The 19,316-nt window shown below is 35.6% G+C and overlaps 2 protein-coding genes across 9 annotated transcripts in view; one reads left to right on the top strand and one right to left on the bottom strand.

The window, feature by feature from the left end:
- The window catches only part of LOC141578028 (uncharacterized), a 48,923-nt gene that overhangs the window by 10,429 nt on the left and 19,178 nt on the right, over positions 1 to 19,316 (top strand). The window contains exon 3 of the mRNA XM_074366580.1: positions 943 to 1,023. Within this exon, the coding sequence (XP_074222681.1) occupies positions 943 to 1,012 (70 nt within the window). The 3' untranslated portion in view covers positions 1,013 to 1,023. The remainder of the gene's footprint in view (positions 1 to 942; positions 1,024 to 19,316) is intronic.
- NIN (ninein) overlaps positions 12,968 to 19,316 on the bottom strand; it is a 93,397-nt gene continuing 87,048 nt past the window's right edge. For 6 of the 8 annotated variants that reach the window (XM_074365536.1, XM_074365539.1, XM_074365547.1 and 3 more), the window contains 2 exons: positions 18,840 to 18,953; positions 12,968 to 16,826 (listed from right to left, as the gene is read on the bottom strand). In XM_074365536.1, coding sequence (XP_074221637.1) covers positions 16,617 to 16,826; positions 18,840 to 18,953 — 324 coding nt within the window. In that variant the 3' untranslated portion in view covers positions 12,968 to 16,616. The other 2 variants (XM_074365538.1, XM_074365548.1) reach the window with 2 other exon arrangements.

The raw sequence follows: 19,316 nt of genomic DNA, 5'->3' as shown, positions 1-19,316 counted from the left end.
CTTAGAGTTGAACTTCTGTGTACGTTTCCTTTGGATTAAACTCTTAGAGGCAAAATATCTGGGTCAAAGAGTGTGGTAGGCTAGATAATGCCACCCAAAAAATGTCCACACCGTAATCCCCGAAACCTGGGAATACATTAACATAATAAGGGGGACTTCACAGATGTGATTAAGTTAAGAATCCCAAATGGGAAGAGCAGCTTGGGTTTTCCAGGTGGGCCCAATGTAATCACAAGGATCTTTATGTTACCGAATTAAGTCTTACAGACCCTGCTCAGGCAAAGAGCCTCAGCGGGGGAGGGTTCTTTTTCTGTTCCGGTTTGAGCAGCCAATAATAAAACCGAAGCTGAGATTGACACAGCACAAGCTTTATTCAGTGGCCAAAGAATGGAGAAGCCGTAACTAAGTTTACAGTTCAACTTCTTGCCCACCTGGTAAGAGCGGTTTAATTTTAAAGAATGAAAACAAAGAGAGGAGGAGGCTAAGAATGGGGAATCATATGCATTAGTCTACTGGGGAAGGGGCAGTGCTTTTTTGAGGGAGTGGGGTGCCACCCCCTTTTTATACTTTTTTGGTCCTTAATGCCTGGCACCAATAGATGTGTCATTTCATATGCTAATATAGTAAAATATAATGAGACTCAGAGTCTTTTGGAGTTCAGATTCGTGGCTATCTTGGACCCAGCTGGTTCCATCTGGGTTGTTTGTTGTAGCTTCCTTTCTTATTTCTGGACCCTTTAACTTAGAGATTTATGTTAACTTCTGCTAAAGGTTGGGGTTGGAGGTTGTGAGTAAAGACCTGGAGCAGCTCTGGCAACATTTAAAATAGGTGATGTGATGATGGAAGCAAGAGGTTGCAGTGATTCGAGGAAAGAGCCGTGAGCTAAGCAGTACAGGTAGCCTCAGAAGCTGAAAGAGCCAAGGAAATTAATTCTCCCCTCAGAGCCTCCAGAAGGAACCAGCCCTGCCAACACCTAGACTGTATTCCAGTGAGACCAGTTTTGAACTCCTAACCTCCAGAACTGTAAGTAATAAATCTGTGTTGTTTTATGCCGCTAAATTTGTAGTAATTTGTTACAGCAGCAATCAGAAACTAATGCAAAGGGTTTACAAATAGTTTCAAGGTTTTAATATCCAAAATTTCCCATCAGCAGTGTATAAGAGTATCTATCTTTAATCTCTGTTTTTCATATGTTCTTCTCATATAAGTAATCTTTAAACTTTTCTAGGGTGTAGGATATCTCCTCTCTCTCTTTTTATCTCACCCAAGTATCTTGAACCTGATAGATCCACAAAAGTATATATTAACAATGTGGATGAATTTCAGTAGAGTAAGAAAACACTGAAGAAAAATTTGATCTGAATTTTCTTTGAAGAAATGAGTAAGTTCTATTTTTGAGTCCTCTGAGTGAAGTTGAGTATATCATGTGTTTTGGTGTTAAAAAGAAAAAGCATCAAGTAGTATGTGTAAATATATCAGGAATCCCTTGTCTCGTGCTGAAAGGGCAAGCTTAGGAGACCTACTGTGCTGTTGTTACCAAAATGAGACAAGGTTGGAAAAACAATTATAGGAAATAAATAGAAATATACTCCACAAATCTATGTAAACCTGAAAATAGATCATGATTAACGCATTCTTTTTTCATCTGCATTCTAACACAGGTTTCTATCAAGTTGCCCCTTTTTTCTTAATTGCTTTATTGAGGTATAATTTACATATAATAAAGTGCACGTGTTTAAAGTATACAATTTTATAAGTTTTGACATGTATAAAACCTGAGAAACCACCACCATGATGAAGACAATGAACATACCCATCACCCCAAAAAGTTTCCTTATCCTCTTTTGTATTCCCCGCTCTCCACTCCTTCCCACAAGCTTCCATCTGGTCTACTTTATGTCACTACAGATTAGTTTGCAGGTGATTAAGGTTATATAAATGAAATTATACATATATACTTTTATCCTCTGGTTTCTTTTACTCAAAATAATTCTTTTGAGATTCATCCATGTTGTGTGTACAATACCCCGTTGCTTTTTATTGGAATAGTAGTTCATTCTGTGGACATATCACAGGTTGTTTATCCATTCATCTATTGACAGACATATGAGCTGTCTTCAGTTTTTGGCCATCATAAATAAAGCTGCTATGAACACTCATGTACATGCCTTAGTATGAACATATGCTTTTGTTTCTCAAGGTTAAATATTAGGAAGGCAATGACAGGGAATATATATGTTTTTAACTTCTTAAGAAACTGCCAAACTGTTTTCCAAAGTAGCTGTACCATTTTAGTCTCTTTACTGTCAGTGTGTGTGTGTGTGTGTGTGTGTGTGTGTGTGAGTGTGTGAGAATTCCTGTTACTCCACATTCTAACCCATACTTGTTTTGGTCAGTCATTTTTCATTAGCCATTCTAGTAGGTATGTCGTAGTATCTTGTGGTTTTCATTAGCATTTCTCTAATAACTAATGATGTTGAGATTTTTTTCGTGTGCTTACTTGCCATTCTTACTTGGTGCCTGTTCAAATCTTTGTCAGTTTTTATTGGGTTTATTTATTGTTGAGTTTTCAGAGTTCATCATACTTGACAAAAGTCTTTTAAAAGGGAATTTACTTTGTATGAATTGAATCCTTTTAAATGCATTGAGATTGGTTTTATGGCTCAGAACATGGTCTGTTTTGGTAAGTGTTCCATATTCACTTGAATGTGCTGCTGCTGTTGGGTGGAATGTTCCATAAATGTCAGTTCAAATTTGTTGATAGAGTTCAAGTTTTCTACATCTGTGGTAGGAAGTTTATAATCCCTCAGATATCCAATGAGGTATCACCTCACACCTGCCAGAATGGCCATCATTAAAAAGTCCACAAATGATAAATGCTGGAGAGGGTGTGGAGAAAAGGGAACCCTCCTACACTGTTGATGGGAATGCAGTTTGGTGCAGCCATTATGTAAAATAGTATGGAGATTCCTCAAAAAACTAATATACTTACCATATGATCCAGCAGTCTCACTTGTGGTCATATATCTGGAGGGAACTCTAATTTGAAAAGATACATGCACCCCAACATTCATAGAAACACTACTTATAATAGCCAACACATGGAAACAACCTAAATGTCCATCGGCAGATGACTGAATAAAGAAGCAATGGTATATTTATACAGTGGAATACTACTTAGTTATAAAAAGAATAAAATGTCATTTGCAGCAACATGGATGGCCCTGAAGATTGTTAGCCTAAGTGAAGTAAGCCAGAAAGAGAAAGAAAAATACCATATGATATCACTTATATGTGGAATCTAAAAAAAAAAATACTATACAAATGAACTTATTTACTGAACAGACACAGACTCACAGACATAGAAAACAAACTTATGGCTAGCAGGGGGGAAAAGGGGTAGGAAAGGATACATTGGGAGTTCAAGATTTGCAGATACTATTATATATAACATGTACAACAAGTTTCTTCTGTGTAGCACAGAGAACTATATTCAACATTATCTAGTAACCTATAGTGAAGAAGAATATGAAAATGGATATATGTATGTGTATGTATGACTGAAATATTATGCTGTACCCCAGAAATTGACACAACATTGTAACCTGACTGTGCTTCAATTTAAAAAAAAAAAAAGAGAGAAAACTTGTGAATGAAATGGCTCAACTTCTGTTAAGGACCTTTGAAAAATCATGGAGAATGGGAGAGGTACTGATGGGAACAACAGAGAAAGGATACCTGGTAATGTAAGAGAGAAGGAATAATTGTAGGAAAATATCCTTGAGAAGGCAAGAAGGGACAAGATCCAGTTCATAAAGGTGTTGGCCTTGGGAACAAGGACAGTTTATTCACTGTAAGTTATTAGTGGACATGCAGGGGACTGGGTAGAATTGGAAGTGAGTAAATGAGATTGTTTTCTTATGATTCCTTTTAATTTCTTAGAGGATTATTAGTTGAAAGTAAGGAAGATAAATGGGAGTATTGGAGATTTGATTAGAGAGAATGTGTAAAACCATTTTCTTGGATAATGGGAAATCAAATTTTTCTAAAGAAATGCAATGGAATTGTTAGGCAGTGCTGAAGGGTCACTGGATATTGGTGTTTATTAATTTAAAATGAGACCAGTCAGAGCAGTTGTCTGGCTAAAGAAAAACATTTTTGGTTGCTCTGGTATAACTGCAGAATAGGGAGAGACTTGGGTTTAACCAGGGTTGGGATTGTTCCAAATGAGTATAATGGAGTTAGATGAGATCAAACAAACTGTTTTCAAGGGACTGCTTATCTGGATGGATCACGGGATATAAGCTGGGTGAAGAGATTTATGCGGATATGAGGTAGGGGATTAATGATCAATGGATGGAGGAAATGACTTAAAAAGTAGAGAAGAGGAAAGATAGGCAATATTCAAAGAGTTGGATGCTTGAAATAATAAAGATATCAGATATGTTGAAATTACGAGTGATGATAAGGTAAGGTGGAGGAAAAGATGAGGCCACATGATTTGGATATATCAACTGTGGGATTTTAAAAGTGCTAGAAATGGTGATAGAAGTACTAGAGATAAGACAGTGACCCAAGTCAGTGAGGGGGAAGGCTAGGAGGTAGGTAGATGACTGTAGCAAGGTGTGACTAGTCTGTTTTAATTATTGCCTCCTGTTTGGGATTGGTCTCTTGGGTAATTAGTAGTGATGAGTCTGAGGTTTGTGGTATCATACTAGAAGAGCGTGGCCTAAGCTAAAACACACAGAGCATTCTTGGCTTATTTATAGATTTCAGTGGATAATTTCTCAGGCAATGAAGTGGCCATCCTGGAGTAGAGGAAGAGATTAAACTAAGGGAGAGGAGTGGAGTAGAACCCACTAGTAACTTTTGGTAGACTTTGTACTCAGAAAATTTGAAAAAACTTAAGTGATCTTTTCAAAGGGAGTCTTCAAAAATGCTCTCTTAATGTATTCTGCTATTTGTTTGGGGCTTTTCTTGGTTTCAGATTCCATTGGAGTGATTGTTCTAGGATAAGAAAATCTATGTTTTGAAAAAATCAACAGCAATAAAACCCAAAACTGGTGCCTATGTCCTAATGGTACTGCTACCTATAGGCAAAAACATCATGGCTTCTCTTCTAAAGACCCTACTTTCAGATATCCACTGCAGTTCTTAGGATAAATAGTGCCAGAAGGTCATCTCCTTAATACCATATGTGTGACTGTCTAGTTCTCTCTATTGTTCAATGATAGTATGACCAGTCTTATTTCAGGGTCAAAGTGCAGCCAATGTAGCTCTACTAATCCAGAGACTATAACATTGGATGTCAATGCAAAAATAAAACTGCTGCATTTAATTAGGTTCCAGCACTGCAGCCTACTGCTTCTGCTTCTCTCCCTCTCCAGATTCCACCACTTTTGTTCTTCCCTAGTGGATATGTCACCTTTAAACATAAAATTTACCCTGTTCTCTCCAGGAAACCAACCACAGAACTAAGCTCTATTTTTCTTGGTCGTCCCCATCTTTTCTCAGAGTGGCAAGTGAGAAGATCAAGACCTCTCTATTCCACCCCAACATCCGACTAACTCTTGGTCTCAGTTAGGATTAGATTTGGCTGCATGTGATCACAAAATCTAAAATAATAGTGGCTTAAGCAAACTAAAAGTTTATGCCTTTTATGTAAACAAATCCAGAGGGATAATTTTTTAAATTTCTCATTTTAATTTCTAATTTGTTTAATATCAATCAATATACCCACATAAATAAAGCTCTTTTGAGCCTATAATAATTTTTAGAAATTTTAATTGACGTATAATTGACATATAACATGTTAGTTTCAGGTGTACAACATAATGATTTGTTATTTGTGTATTTTACGAAGTGATCACCACAGCAAGTCTAGTTAACATCATTACCAGACATAGCTACAAATTTTTTTTCTTGCGATGAGAACTTTTAAGATCTACTCTTAGCAATTTTCAAACATTTATTGACTGTACTGTACATCCCCAGGACTTATTTATTTTATAACTGAAAGTTTGTACCTTTTGACTTCCTTCACATTTCACCTACCTCCCACTCCCTGACTCTTGCAACCACCAATCTGTTCTCTGTATCTATGAGGTTGGTTTTTTCGTGTTTGTTTTTTAGAGTCTACATATAAAGGATATCACATGGTATTTGTCTTTCTTTGTCTGATTTAATTCACTTAGCATAATGCCCTCAGGATCCACCATGTTGTTTCATATGACAAGATTTCATTTTTCTTTAATGAATGAATATTCCATTGCAGAGGGACTTAATTCATACCTCACATGACAACTACTTGAATTCATCAGTCATTTCAGCCTTTTCCAGTTCTCCACTCTTCCATTGATGGGATGAGGCCCTCACCTTCATGGTCCAAAATAGCTGCTAGATCTCCAGTCATTATCTTCACTCCAGACAACAGGAACAAAGAAGGCACAAAGAAAGATGTATCTTATCCCTTTAAGGCATCTTTCCAGACTTTGTATGTATCAGTGGCTAAAACCTAGTCATATGGCCACATCTAGCTTCAGAAGAGGCTAGGGGATGTAGTGTTACATTTGGATAATAATATGCATCGTTTAATTTCAACATTCTTATTTTAAGGAAGATGGGGAGAATGGTTAATTGGAGGCAAATGCTTGTCCTGCTTTTCCTTCCCTACTCAATACACAGACACAACAGCAAGAGACAGCCTTGCCCTTTGAGAAGTTGACCAAAGTTTAATATGGTTTAATTACTGTGGGGTGTGGGGGATTGTGAGCAGAGGTAGGAGGTTAGGTTCTGAGACTGAAGAGCCTGTAAGTCATGTTAAAAAAACAGAGAATTAGCTTGAGGACATAGGGAGCCACTGTAAGATTTTAAATAGGAGTGTGACATGCAGTTTTATTTTAGGACCACTTTTGGAGGCTGTGTGGATTACATGTTGGAGCAGGGCAACTTTAAGAGATTCATAGTGACGTTGGTAGGCAGATTTCATGAAATGATGGGGACAGGCATCTGACAAGAAAGCAATCCCAAATCTTGGCCTTTCAGACCCTTGATCTCCTCACTTTTGATCTTTTCATCTACCCACTTTATTACTATTATGTGGATCACTTCAGAAATCTTTTAAACATAATTTTTTACCTTTCTAGCTAATCTGATTTAGCACCCTAACTTCAGAAAGTCTTTACTCCCAACACTGGCTATATCACTTTTCAATATACATCTTGGTTTCTGAGGGGTATTGGTTGCAGGACGTCACCACCTGCCCCACCACCTGATACCAAAATCTGTAGATGCTCAAGTCCCTAACAGTTGGCCCTCTGTATATCAACCACTTACCCACATCCAACTCCTGTCCTCATGCTCTCTTTACCTAGTTTAGCTTCCATGCTTCTTTCTAAACCTCTCCCCTGGACATATCTTCAGTTCTCTCTCTCTTTTTTTTTTTCCATCTTTTTTTTTTTTTTTAAGTTTTGGACATATCTTAAATTTTCTTGTCTGTTTCTCTTTATCATGACCTTTGGTTCTGTTAGTCCCTCTTTTTCTGATGGCATATTCTCACAGCATTTAAACTCAAGTGTCTCCTATCTGAAAAACAACAGTCAGAAATTTTCTCTAGGACACATGTTCCCCTCCCACCTACTCTCCCTTCTCACATTCATGGCCCAGCTTATTTGTTGCCCCAGCTGTTTACTTCCTCTGAACTCTTGGGATCTACAAGGAAATTGAAGTCACCAAGAATAACGAATGACAGGAATATTCGTTGAGAAGATAATAACTTAGGGGCTAAACTCCTCAATAAATGGGGGTAAAGGAGGGTGGTGGCTTAAAGGTTAGGAGATAGGACTCTTATTACAATTTTAGAAAGGACGACCATCCAATTATGACCAACCACTGACATGAGAGTAAGGAGCTTGAAGCCAGCTTTACACTAGTTAAGGGAAATAATGTGACAGTTTTTACGTAGGAGGAGGAAAACCGTTGTGGAGGAAACCGTATGTGCATGTCTGTATATGTGTATGCTGTCATTTATATAAAAATGTGTAAGTATGAATGTGTACATGTGTGTGCATATGTAAGCATAAAATTATGTCTGGAAGAGAGTTCACCAGAATATTAATAGTGGCTACCACTGGGTGGTAGGATTTGGGTTAATCTTTACTTTTTTATAGTGTTTTTTTAATGCTTGAATATTCTTTTAAAATATGTATCATCTTTGAATTTAGGAGAATGCAAAGTTATTTATCATTTGGGGAAAAAATTTTAATGGGTTGTTCTGAAGTAGCACTGGCCTTATCTTTGTTTTAAATACATATATAATGAGCAGGAGAATAGAAATAAAGAAGAGCAGATGGGAAGAGACTTAGTCTTCTCGTATCATGGGATTATAAGATTTAAGGAGGTGGATGAAGATTTGCTATAGGAATGCATTTAAATCACATCCTGGCACAAACCTAGAGACAGAGGTTCACCCCACTGCATGAAATCAGAACATGAACCAATTTTCAAGTTTTTGCTTCCATCAGAAAAATGAGAATATTGGAATTTATTAAATAGCAAAATCTGAACAGTTGCAACATTATATGAGATAACTTAAGCCAAGTATCACGACCAAAAAAAAAAAAAAAAACTGCTAGAATTTTGTCCTTTTCTTTAGAAAAAGTGATATTTAACTTGTTTGTTACAAACCACTAACCTCAGTAAATGTCATCTGCTTATTGTCAGAGTTATTAGATTGCAGTTTATGGGCCCAAAAGGGAAATGTACTCTTTCAACTGCTGGAATATAGCAGTTGATTTTTATTATGCTGAAGGATGATTTTTCCTTAAATTACTTGGTAAATTTTACTCAATTCCTTTCTAATACATTTTAAAAACTGATCCTTTAATAAAGAATAAGGAAAAAAAACCACCACTAAATCATATACATGAAACAGCACACATACTTTGTGAGTGCCATTACAGGATGATAAACCCAAAATAGAAATGTACACACTCTTCCATTCATATAATGAATATTGAGCACCAGTTTTGTTTCAGGCGTTGAATTGGCAACTGAGAATACCATGATGAATAAGACAGCAGTTATTATCTTAAAGGATCTGAGTCTCATGGAGACCAGACAAGTTAGTAGGCAGTTACACAGAGTGGTACTTGCTTCCCTGGGAATGCACAGGGTGCACATGTGAACACATAGGAGGGGTTCCTATACCATTCTTCAAGAGTAAAGGAAGGTGCCTTGAAAAAGTTCAAAGAAAGACAAATATCCTTTAATTATGTTTTTTAAAAGACCTTTAACTTTTGCATTCTCTGGCAGTGTTTGAAATAAGTTGCTACAGGATTGTGTCGCTTAAGTAGGATATGATGGGTGGCATTTATTATACCCCTGTGACTTGGATGGACACCTCGATGAAGTACAGAGAATATGTATGAATCAGGACAAAGAAGTAGGCACAGGGGACAAGGACAAAAGCTAGGATAACATAAGTAATAGTGAGTGACATTTGTCATAAGTGGTGTTTTTTTTTAAGTTCATTTGTGTCATATTTTATTTTTTTAATGGAGGTACTGGGGATTGAACCCAGGACCTTGTGCATGCTAAGCATACACTTTACCACTGAGCTGTTATTCCCCCACCCACCTAGGTGGCATTTAAAAATGGTGCTTTGGTTTGAATAGGCAGTACACATCTATAAAAATATGAGTAAACAGGAAAATCTGTCTTTGAGATCCTACCTTTTAAAGCCATCTTTATCCACTGTTTACACATCTTTAGTCCAAATTTCCCTCACTAAATCTTCTAACCTCTTATCTGTGGGCATATTCTCTGTGTTGTAGTGGCCTGTGCAGGTTGTACCCCAAGACCCTGACCCTTGCTGGCCATAGTTGATTGGATTATGCAAAGACTCCTCCTGGACAATCAGATTCCTTAAGAATTTGGAATTGTGACTTGGAAGTAATTGTTGGATTCTATTTGGCACTTAAACAAGAAAGTGATATAAAGCAGGAAAAACAAACACCCTCCTCTACCACCCCTCACCAAGGGTGCAGAGAAGCAAAAAAAGAGACCATGTGATGAGAAATAGGGATAGAGAAGGAGGGGGAGGGTAGGGGAGCGCACCAAAGGCTTTGTTTTAATACCTCATGAACACTATATTTCCTGCCCTCTGGTTCCATGAACCAAATATGATCCCTTATGGTAATCTCCTTTTACTTAAACTAGCCAGTGTAGGTTTCTGGTTGAGTCAGATTCTTCTTAAGGCAGCAAGAAAGTAAAAGCATTTGTAGACACGGATAAAGGGTGTCTTTTACCTCAGGAAAAATAAATCCTTGTATGCTATCAAGTGTAGAGACAGAGGAGGGGGCACTATACACTAGACATATCCTGAGCCTCCACTGGATCTTTATGTGTTGCTTCATGACTGTCATTTCTGTATGTGTGTGATTCGTTTGCTTAACAGCCCTTCCTGTAACTTAATGGGTCCCCTTGGTGCTTCCTTCTGGCTTATACCTTTTCTGCCAACTGCCTCAGTCGTCTCCATTTCCCCATTTTCTGTATGCCTGGGGAAATAGGAAAAATTTCTGATTATGCTTAACTTTTCATACTAGACCACAGGCATATGGATAGGCTGCCATAAATGGATTCTAGTTAGTTTCCTCTTCTGTACCATTGAAATACTGTCTACTCTTCAGAGTTGCAATGAGGGTAAGGAAGGTAAAGTGCCTAGTACCACACTTTGTTCCTGTATAAAACATTTTAAATGTTTTATTTGGAAACGTTTCAAACTCAAGTTTGCAAGAATAATGCAAACAATGCTTTTTCTCATTATCTATTTGTTAAAACATTTTGCTTCATTGATTTCTCTTTCTTGATGTAATTTTATATTTCTGAATCATTTGAGAATAATTTGCATACGTTATGGTTCTTTACCTCCAAATACTTCAGTGTGTATTTCCTTAGAATATATTCTTACATAAGCACAGTATTTATAAACTTCAGTAAATTCAACACTGATAAAATACTATTTTCTAATCTATCATCCATATATTATTTTTTGAAATTTATTAACAAATATTAGACTTTATCAATTTTTTTTTAAATGGAGGTACTGGGGATTGAACCCAGGACCTCATGCATGCTAAGCATGCACTCTACCACTGAGCAATACTCACCCTCCCCATATTCTAATTTTTTCAATTGACCCAGTGTCCTTAATAGCATGTTTTCTTCTCTAGTATATATAGAATCTGGTCTAGAGTTAGATATTGCATTTAGTTGTCATGTCTATTTAGTCTCCTTTAATTTAGAACATTTATACAGGCTTAAAAAAATCGTTTTATAACATTGTCACTTTTGAAGAATAGTCCCTTTTTATTGTCCATAGCCTTTTAATACTGGATAACATAATTCCTGGCATGGGATTCATGCTTATTTAAATCTTAAAGACAATCTCCAAATGGGAAAGACAAATGATTGGTAAATGCTCATCTGGGCTGCAGACTGTTCAGAGCTGTTTACTTTGCCTTAACCAGTAAAGCATATATCATGTAATCATTTCTCAGAATTAAATATTATTTTTAACATAAAGATATCTAGCTCTATTTTACATTCTTGCCTACTCTTATTTCACTGATGTACTGATTCACTTTTATAGTTCCTCTTTTGAAGTTTTAATTTTTAAACACGTCTATTTGTCAAAATTAGCCATTTTTCCTGATTTGCAAATGAGGCAAAACCAAACAATAAACACTTTTGTGACTTATAACATACTTTCTATATTAAATTTAACTTTTCAATACACAGAATATAGACATTTTGCATTTAGGTCAAAATTCTGGTCCTCTGGACAAAATTTAACCATTATGGGAAAGTGGATATCAGTTATATATTAGAAAAATAAGACTTTTTCGTTGCAAAATGAGTAAGAGACTACAAAACAGGTTACATTAATCTCAATGAAGTACAGAATTACATTTAATACTATGTTAAGAACTTTCCGCATTTTCTGTATTAAAATACCAGAGGATACTAATCTTTCTTATTTTAGTGCACATAGCACTGAGTCCATCAACAAAACTTGATTGTCTTGTTTCAGTGTACTTTTTTCTAATTTTTTTATGCATAAATCTTACTACTATACCCCAGATTGTAAACAGAAAACCAAGAATTTTTTTGTATTTTTCTCTAGAGTACAGTGCACATGATAGGTATTCAATCAACTCAGATTAAGTGTTGTTTGCCAGAAGTAGAAATTGATACCTGTTGCAACATATTAATACAGACAAACCTGCGTGGAGTCTTGAGTCCCCTACTTAGCTGGCTGTGGCCTTGAGTAAGTCTTAACTTTCCTAATTATCAGTTTTCTCATCTGTAAAGCAGGGATAATAATAGTTCCTGCCTCATAAAAAGCAGCATGAGATTGGTATAGAAGCTTTGCAAATAGAACAAGCCTTGTGAGATGAATCTAGTTTGGCCAGTATTTCCATTCTACATTTCAGTACTCAGCATATTAACTTAATGTGCTTTTAGGTTAACTTTTTGTGCTAATAGTTGCATATATCTTATTATTCATAAGCAGCGCAAATAAAAAATTTTGAGTCACCATAAATATGACAGAGTGAAATAATGCCACCTCTGAAGCACCCAAAATCTGAAGCACAGCCTCACGTGAGGTTGTCAGGATTTTAAAAGTAAATTATGAACCATCACAGGGTACAGGGATCTCAAAATGGCTGGTGTGAAAGTCATCAATTCTGTGACAGAAGTAGAATCCTGGCACTCTAAATTGCACACAAATCATTTGGGGATTTTTTAAAACTGCAGAATCTGATTCAGTAAGTCTGGAGTGGGGCTGAGATTCTGCATTTGTAGAATGTGTTTAGTGCAATGTTTTGATGCTTTCACTTCAAAGACCAATGGTAAACATACTGAAACTGTTTATAAATGTTTAGGGTGTATAGAAAAAAAGAGCCATGTTTACAAAATTATTTATTTACATTTTAAGCTCATGGTAAAATATATCTAGGACAGAATGGCTAATAGGAAATATACAAAGTTGGTATAAACACATACACATTAATCTTTACATGAAAAGAATCCTAGTGATGGCTTTAGATAAACTCAGGTTTTCCTTCACAAAATCAATGTCCCCAATGTGATAATGTCTTACCATAAGAATAGATATAACTTATTCAAAAAAAGCTAAGAAACAAAAAGCTAACTTGTATTTATTAATAAACAGCTATACATATGTCATAAAACCAAAACTATTTTAGAGTGCTGAGGTGTTCAAATAAGTCCAAACATGATACAGTGAATAAATTTTAAATAAGGAATGCTTCGGTTATTAGGCTTTGACTTAGTTTTGGCATTACTTACATATCATTCCAATGAATTATTAGGTTATCTGTTCAAAACAAAGCTTGCTTAATACTATTACAAAGCACTTAGCCTTGCCTTGAAAATGCTGACAATATCAACACATTTATTTCTCTTTTCCTTCGCTCAGAAAAAAAAAAATCACAAAAATGAAAAATTCATTTTCACATGTTAAATCCATCATAAAGTCTTATTCATTCTTCAAAAAACAGAAATCCTGCCCTGGGTATTTGTACATTATTGAAATACTAGACCTGTGAGAACTCCTCCTATACTTGGAAAGCCTATGACTTTGTGATCTATTTATGTAAAATATGTTTAAGGTTAAATACATGAACAATGCATTTGAAGCTTCTGGGAAGAATTCATATTTAAAATAGTTTTTAAAATCTGGGTTTATTAAATTTTAGAAAAATAAATAAAATACTATGTTTGGTTCTACCCCTCTCCTTCTACTTCTCTCCCTTCACAGATTTGAGCGTAAGAGTTCAGGCTTCTAAAAAGCAGAAGAAAGCAAATAGAACAATGTAGGTTTTATCTACATTTTCCTTTTCTAAGGGTAACATATTATCACAAAGGCAAACTTGATTCTCTTTCCTTGAAATGAAGATTCTATCTTCTAAGACTAAGTAACTGTTCTTAAGAAATGAAGAGAATTTAAGGAACCAGTACTTTTAATAAACAAGGAGTTAAATGCCTATGAAATAATACATAACTTGTGATTTTAAAGAGTTCTATTATAAAGTCTGAAAGCAAAATCTAAACATTTAATAGTTTAATTTCTTTAAAAGGTCTTTAAAAAGCTGTAAGCTATGTTCTAAGTTGCCAGTTAAATTCCCACTCTCAACTAGTCTACAAAAGTAATCTGCTGCACAAATGTATAAATTTAAGGTAACTATTTCTCATGTTGATCTTTTTCCCAATCTTATGAGTGCAGTAAAGCAAGAAGCAAGCACCGAGATGTTAGTTAAATTAACTTTCATTTGAGCAGCATTTTGCTTTTGGATAAAGGGACTCTAAATGTAGTCTAACTTTCCAGAAGTCATATTTACATTTATTGTACAACATCTTATATACACATAAATACAAATTTATAAGAAATAAAGAAATTAACCTACACTTTTCATAATGTAAAAAATAAAAATAAAAAATATATGATCATAGGCTAAGCCATCTATTTGAGAAATACGCTTGATGTTCAGTTCTGACGGCAAAAACCTCAAGTAACTTAAAGCATATCACATAAGTACAGTACAGATAATTTAGTTTATTTATGATCTTAACCTAGGCATATTGACAGTTTTAAGTGAAAAAGATTCTCTGTTAAAGTCAATGCCACACAAGTAGTTGAGGTTACTAGTAATGTTTGCACTGGAGAAGAAAGATCAGGGAAGGCATGATAGCAGACAACAAATGTTTGGAAGTGTAATTATAGGAAAGGGTTAAAATTAGTTCTTTTCCAGGGGAAAATCTGGAATTTCTGATAATGGAACTGTCCAAAAATGAAAAAGTCTGATTCTTGATTATGATCTCCCAGTCCCACAAATGATCATGCCTTGTCAGGGCCCTGGTAGCAAGGACTCCTGTGTTGGCGGGTGGGACTAATAGATGTTTAGGCCTGAGGAATTCTAAAGTTCCTTAGTGCAAATTATTTTGTAGAGAGAGTTTTTGACATGACTTCTTAAGCAGTTTGCTTCTTTTGTTCCTGCCCATACAGCAGTGTTTGATTTTGCTGTTATACCTCTTACCAGCCGATGCGCTTGGCTTTCCTGGAATGCATCAAAGTGAAGTTTTGTGATTAATTACTCTTCCACCAAAACAAATAGGTGGCTGTGATAAGCTCTGTTTGTGTCCCACACATAGTAAGTACTCTACCAACTGCTGGCTGTGGTAGGCTAGAGGACGAGATTTTATTTGGGGGAAAAAAAAGTTATCCAAATGTTTACTGTTCTGTAACATTTTGGGAGACTGAATGGAAGATCCCATTTGGGACTCCTTTACCTCAGATGGCATGCCAGTGCTTATCACAGTTAGAAATTCTTATCAGATCTGAGGTGCAGAGGAATAGGAAGCATGGAAATCTTGACCCATATTAAACAAACAAGCAAATAATAATTCTTCTATATTTTAGAACAGCTTTTAAACTCTTTAGAGTTTAATCAAGGCTTTTTTCCAGAAGATTAAATTCACTAAAAATTTAGAAATAAAAATCCCACTATGGCTCTAAATATAAGACAAATAAATAAGGTCACATGGTTTATAGATTTCAAATTCTTTAAAGAGGCCCTACAGTATTTCAGGAAGACAGCTTAAAGTATTGTTCCCTGAGTTGTTGAGGTAACCCCAAATGTAAGTTCATGAACTCCAAGACTTTAGAGAGAGAAAAACCCACATGGTTTGCTTCTCTCTTTTCTAGGAGTAGCTGTTTACTCCAAAGCAGTTTGTTCAGTGCTTACCCTGTAGTTCAAATGCTTTAAGAATGTGGCTTTATCCATTTCTGAGAAGACAAACTCCCAAATGAAATTTCTAGGAAGGGGGGAAAAAAGGCTATGTAAAGAAAGTAAAGTTTTAACATTAGTTAACAGTGCAGCTGAGCAAATCGGTTTTATATCTGTAATACATCAAGAGTGGTAATACTGTCATTGGTGCTAGCGGGTAGAGTTCTGTGGGCTCCGGCTTTTCTGATCTCAGTGGTTATTGAGCCCAGCTTCTGTTACCAAACAGAAAGTCTACCAATTAACTCAAAAAACCAAAACTATTAGAAACAGAATGACTTTTCCATGTTTAAATACATGAGAAGACAACGTTTGGTTTTAGAATAAAGATTAAAACAACCAACTAATAATACCTCAAATTTAAAGTATCTGCAATTTGCAGATGATAAATTTGTACATAAGAGTGATTTTTTTAAAACTCATTCAAAACTAGGGTTTTAATATTCTTGAGTTCTTTTCATATCACCTTCTTGGATGGCTATTAGAATATCTTTTAAAATTCAAAGCTTGGGAATAATTCAAACAGTGAAATATGTATTTATTTGCAACTCCCATTATAGTCTATTTAGGAAAACTAATTACAGTGAATAGAGGCTTTAATTCTGTTGCTGGAAGTTTTAGGTCAGGCTTAACTTTAAGCCATCAAAGTTCTTAAAAAAAAAAAAAAAAGAAGTTTGAAAGAACATACTGAAATGTTCCATCCATTTCAGTAAAGTGCACAACTCTTGAGTATATCCTTTGGCTTGGCTATGACCTCAAGGGAGGTGTAGAAGTCAGTGGTGCTGGTGTCAGATTCCTGACTATATTACTGAGGCTGGCAATCTTCTCTTCTAGGAGGTAATTTCTCTTTTCTGCTGTTTTTTGTCGCTGTTCAGTCATTTCCAGAGCTTTCAACAACTGGGCATTTTCAACATACAGATCCTTCACCATCGCATCTGCTTTAGTATTCTTGCAGAGCTAGAAACAGAACCAGAAACATCTTGACTCCATTTCTGTAATTCTTTTAAATTTAAGTTCTGACATAAGGACAGTTGTTTATAAAGGGAAATGGCTGATATCAATTATAGTCTTTATGTTTGTAAAAGTCACTAAAAAAAAGGACAGATTGATATTTGAGGGCTCAAAAATGAAGATATTTTTTGACCTAAATAAATTAGGTATTATTCATTTATTCATTTTCTAAAAATACCAAAATAAATTTCTGAGGTGTAGGATGTGAACTATGTTTTAACTCTGTTTCTTAACAACAGATGCTTGAGCCTCCCATTCATAACTGCATACAACCTACTGATTATTTTAAAATTTGGCTCATGTATTACAACAAAGAGAGAAGATTTGGGCAATTACTTTTCCTAAACTCTTCTCTTTGCATAGAACCTTCTCTAGAAAATATATTCTAATCTTCATGGTTAGATTATATAGTTTAAGTTGAGGTGGGAAAACCTGTCAGCAGTCTTGGGATAATTTTATTATTGCTCCTGTTAATATCTTCCAATCTCCCTTCCTTCTTTATACCTTTAACTCCTCATTTGACACCCAATTTCAAGCAGGGCATCTACAAGTATAAAGGTTTAAGGGAATAGAGAAAACTAAGGAGTGGATAATTAATTTACATAATAGCATTTCAGAGGGCAATGACAAAGGCTTTCAAGCTGAAGCCCAGAACCTAGATGACTGGCAAGTGTAACATAATACTAACCTACTCTCTACTGAACTGCTTTAATACAACCTTTCCTCCCTTATTAAAAAACACTTTGATGACTCAGTAATGACCAGTAATGATGACCTGTAATATATCTACTACAGAATGAAATTCAAACTCTAGCTTAGCACATAAGACCCTCTACTGTTCACTCTTCTCTCACTCTCATTTCTTTTGCTTCTCCCAGGACAGGATGAACTGTTAATGCCAAAGTGTTTATAGATGTCCACACCCCATATGTTACGCATTTTCTATATTTTTGAAAGTACTACCTGGCCAAATGCTCAGTACCTTGTAGGTGAACTACACTCCGTATAGGCAGGGGTTTTGTTTTGTTCACTGATCTGTCTCTAGTGCTTAAAACAGGAACTGGCATGTAGTAACTACATGTTGAATAAATGATTAAAGGGTTGACTCAGTAAATGCTTGTTGTATAGGACTTTCTCTCTATTCTGTGTATTACGATACAGTGCAAAGAACTGTATCTACCTCTGCATTAAGACTTTCTCTTGGGGTTATTATTCTTGGGTTTTATGAATCTAAAAAAACCAGGTTGGGCAATTTCCACCCCACCCCCACCCCTTGCCATAGTTCATCTCAATCTCAGATTCCAAAGAAGTTATAAAACTTTCCTAAAAAGTAGTCCTTTTTGCATGTCTCTTCAGTGGATACACACAAAATTTCTAAACACTGAGGCCACACCTGCTGCCAGCATGAGAAAAGGAGCAAGGTACTACTTAGTGATCCTGGAATTCAGAGTCGGATTCTAATTCAAAACACAGCGTTTTGGAGTCTGGCTGTAACCATAAGGTAGTTTTTGAGGTTGTCATAGTTGTTGCAAATAGGAAAGCTAAAGTTATATCTATTACCCCTAATTTTTTTTTTTTACTAATGTAAACTTTCTATTTATTTAAATGGGAATATTTCTTCTCTTGGGAAAAAAAAAACTATAAAAATTCAATTTGAGTTGAACCTCATTAGAAATGCTTCAGGCCCATGTGAATCACTGTTAGCAAATATACATGTTTTAAAATTGCAGACTAACATATGACTCAAAAGAGCTTTGGAAAAAATAATGTAGAATACAGAATTCTTATTTTTGAAGTGGTATGGGAGAGAGTGAATCCTAAGTTCTTCTAAACATTTATAATAGGATTTGCCCTTATTAGACAATGAAAGTTAACAAGTTAATAGCAATAAAGGAATGTAAAACTGGAGTTAAAAATGGAATGTGAGGTGGGTGGGTAGAGATGACCTGTGAGGCTCACTTGTTCTTTGAGCTGATTCACTTTCTCCTGAAGAAGTCTTTTCACCAGTTTCAACTTCTGTTCAACTTCCATCATTCGTTCCTCCATGACAGTTACCAGGTGTTCCTGGTTTTCCTGAAGGAGAGAAAGAAAAGTATATTCTTATTTGAAAATCATCGCACACAAAAACACTAGTAGATAATTTTCCCCACAAGATACCTAGAGAAAGGACAGCAAATGTTTGCCTTTGTAACAGGAAGGGTGGATTTCTGATGAAATGGGAGTTCTGAACACTGCATGGGTTGCACGTGTGAGAATAGTAACCCTATCAGAGAAAGAATCAAAATTAAAAAAAAAAAATCTTACCTGTGTTACTATCTTCCCCTGAGATAAAGCAAAATTCTTAAAACCCATAATTTAAGACCTATGTGTACTTCTTATAGTAAAACAGGTATTATCAAAAGTTAATTAAAAAATGGTTGTCAACCTTTCATCTGT

Source organism: Camelus bactrianus, chromosome 6 (assembly GCF_048773025.1).
Source record: "Camelus bactrianus isolate YW-2024 breed Bactrian camel chromosome 6, ASM4877302v1, whole genome shotgun sequence".
Taxonomy (NCBI): domain Eukaryota; kingdom Metazoa; phylum Chordata; class Mammalia; order Artiodactyla; family Camelidae; genus Camelus; species Camelus bactrianus.
This window is presented reverse-complemented; position numbering and strand designations above follow the sequence as displayed.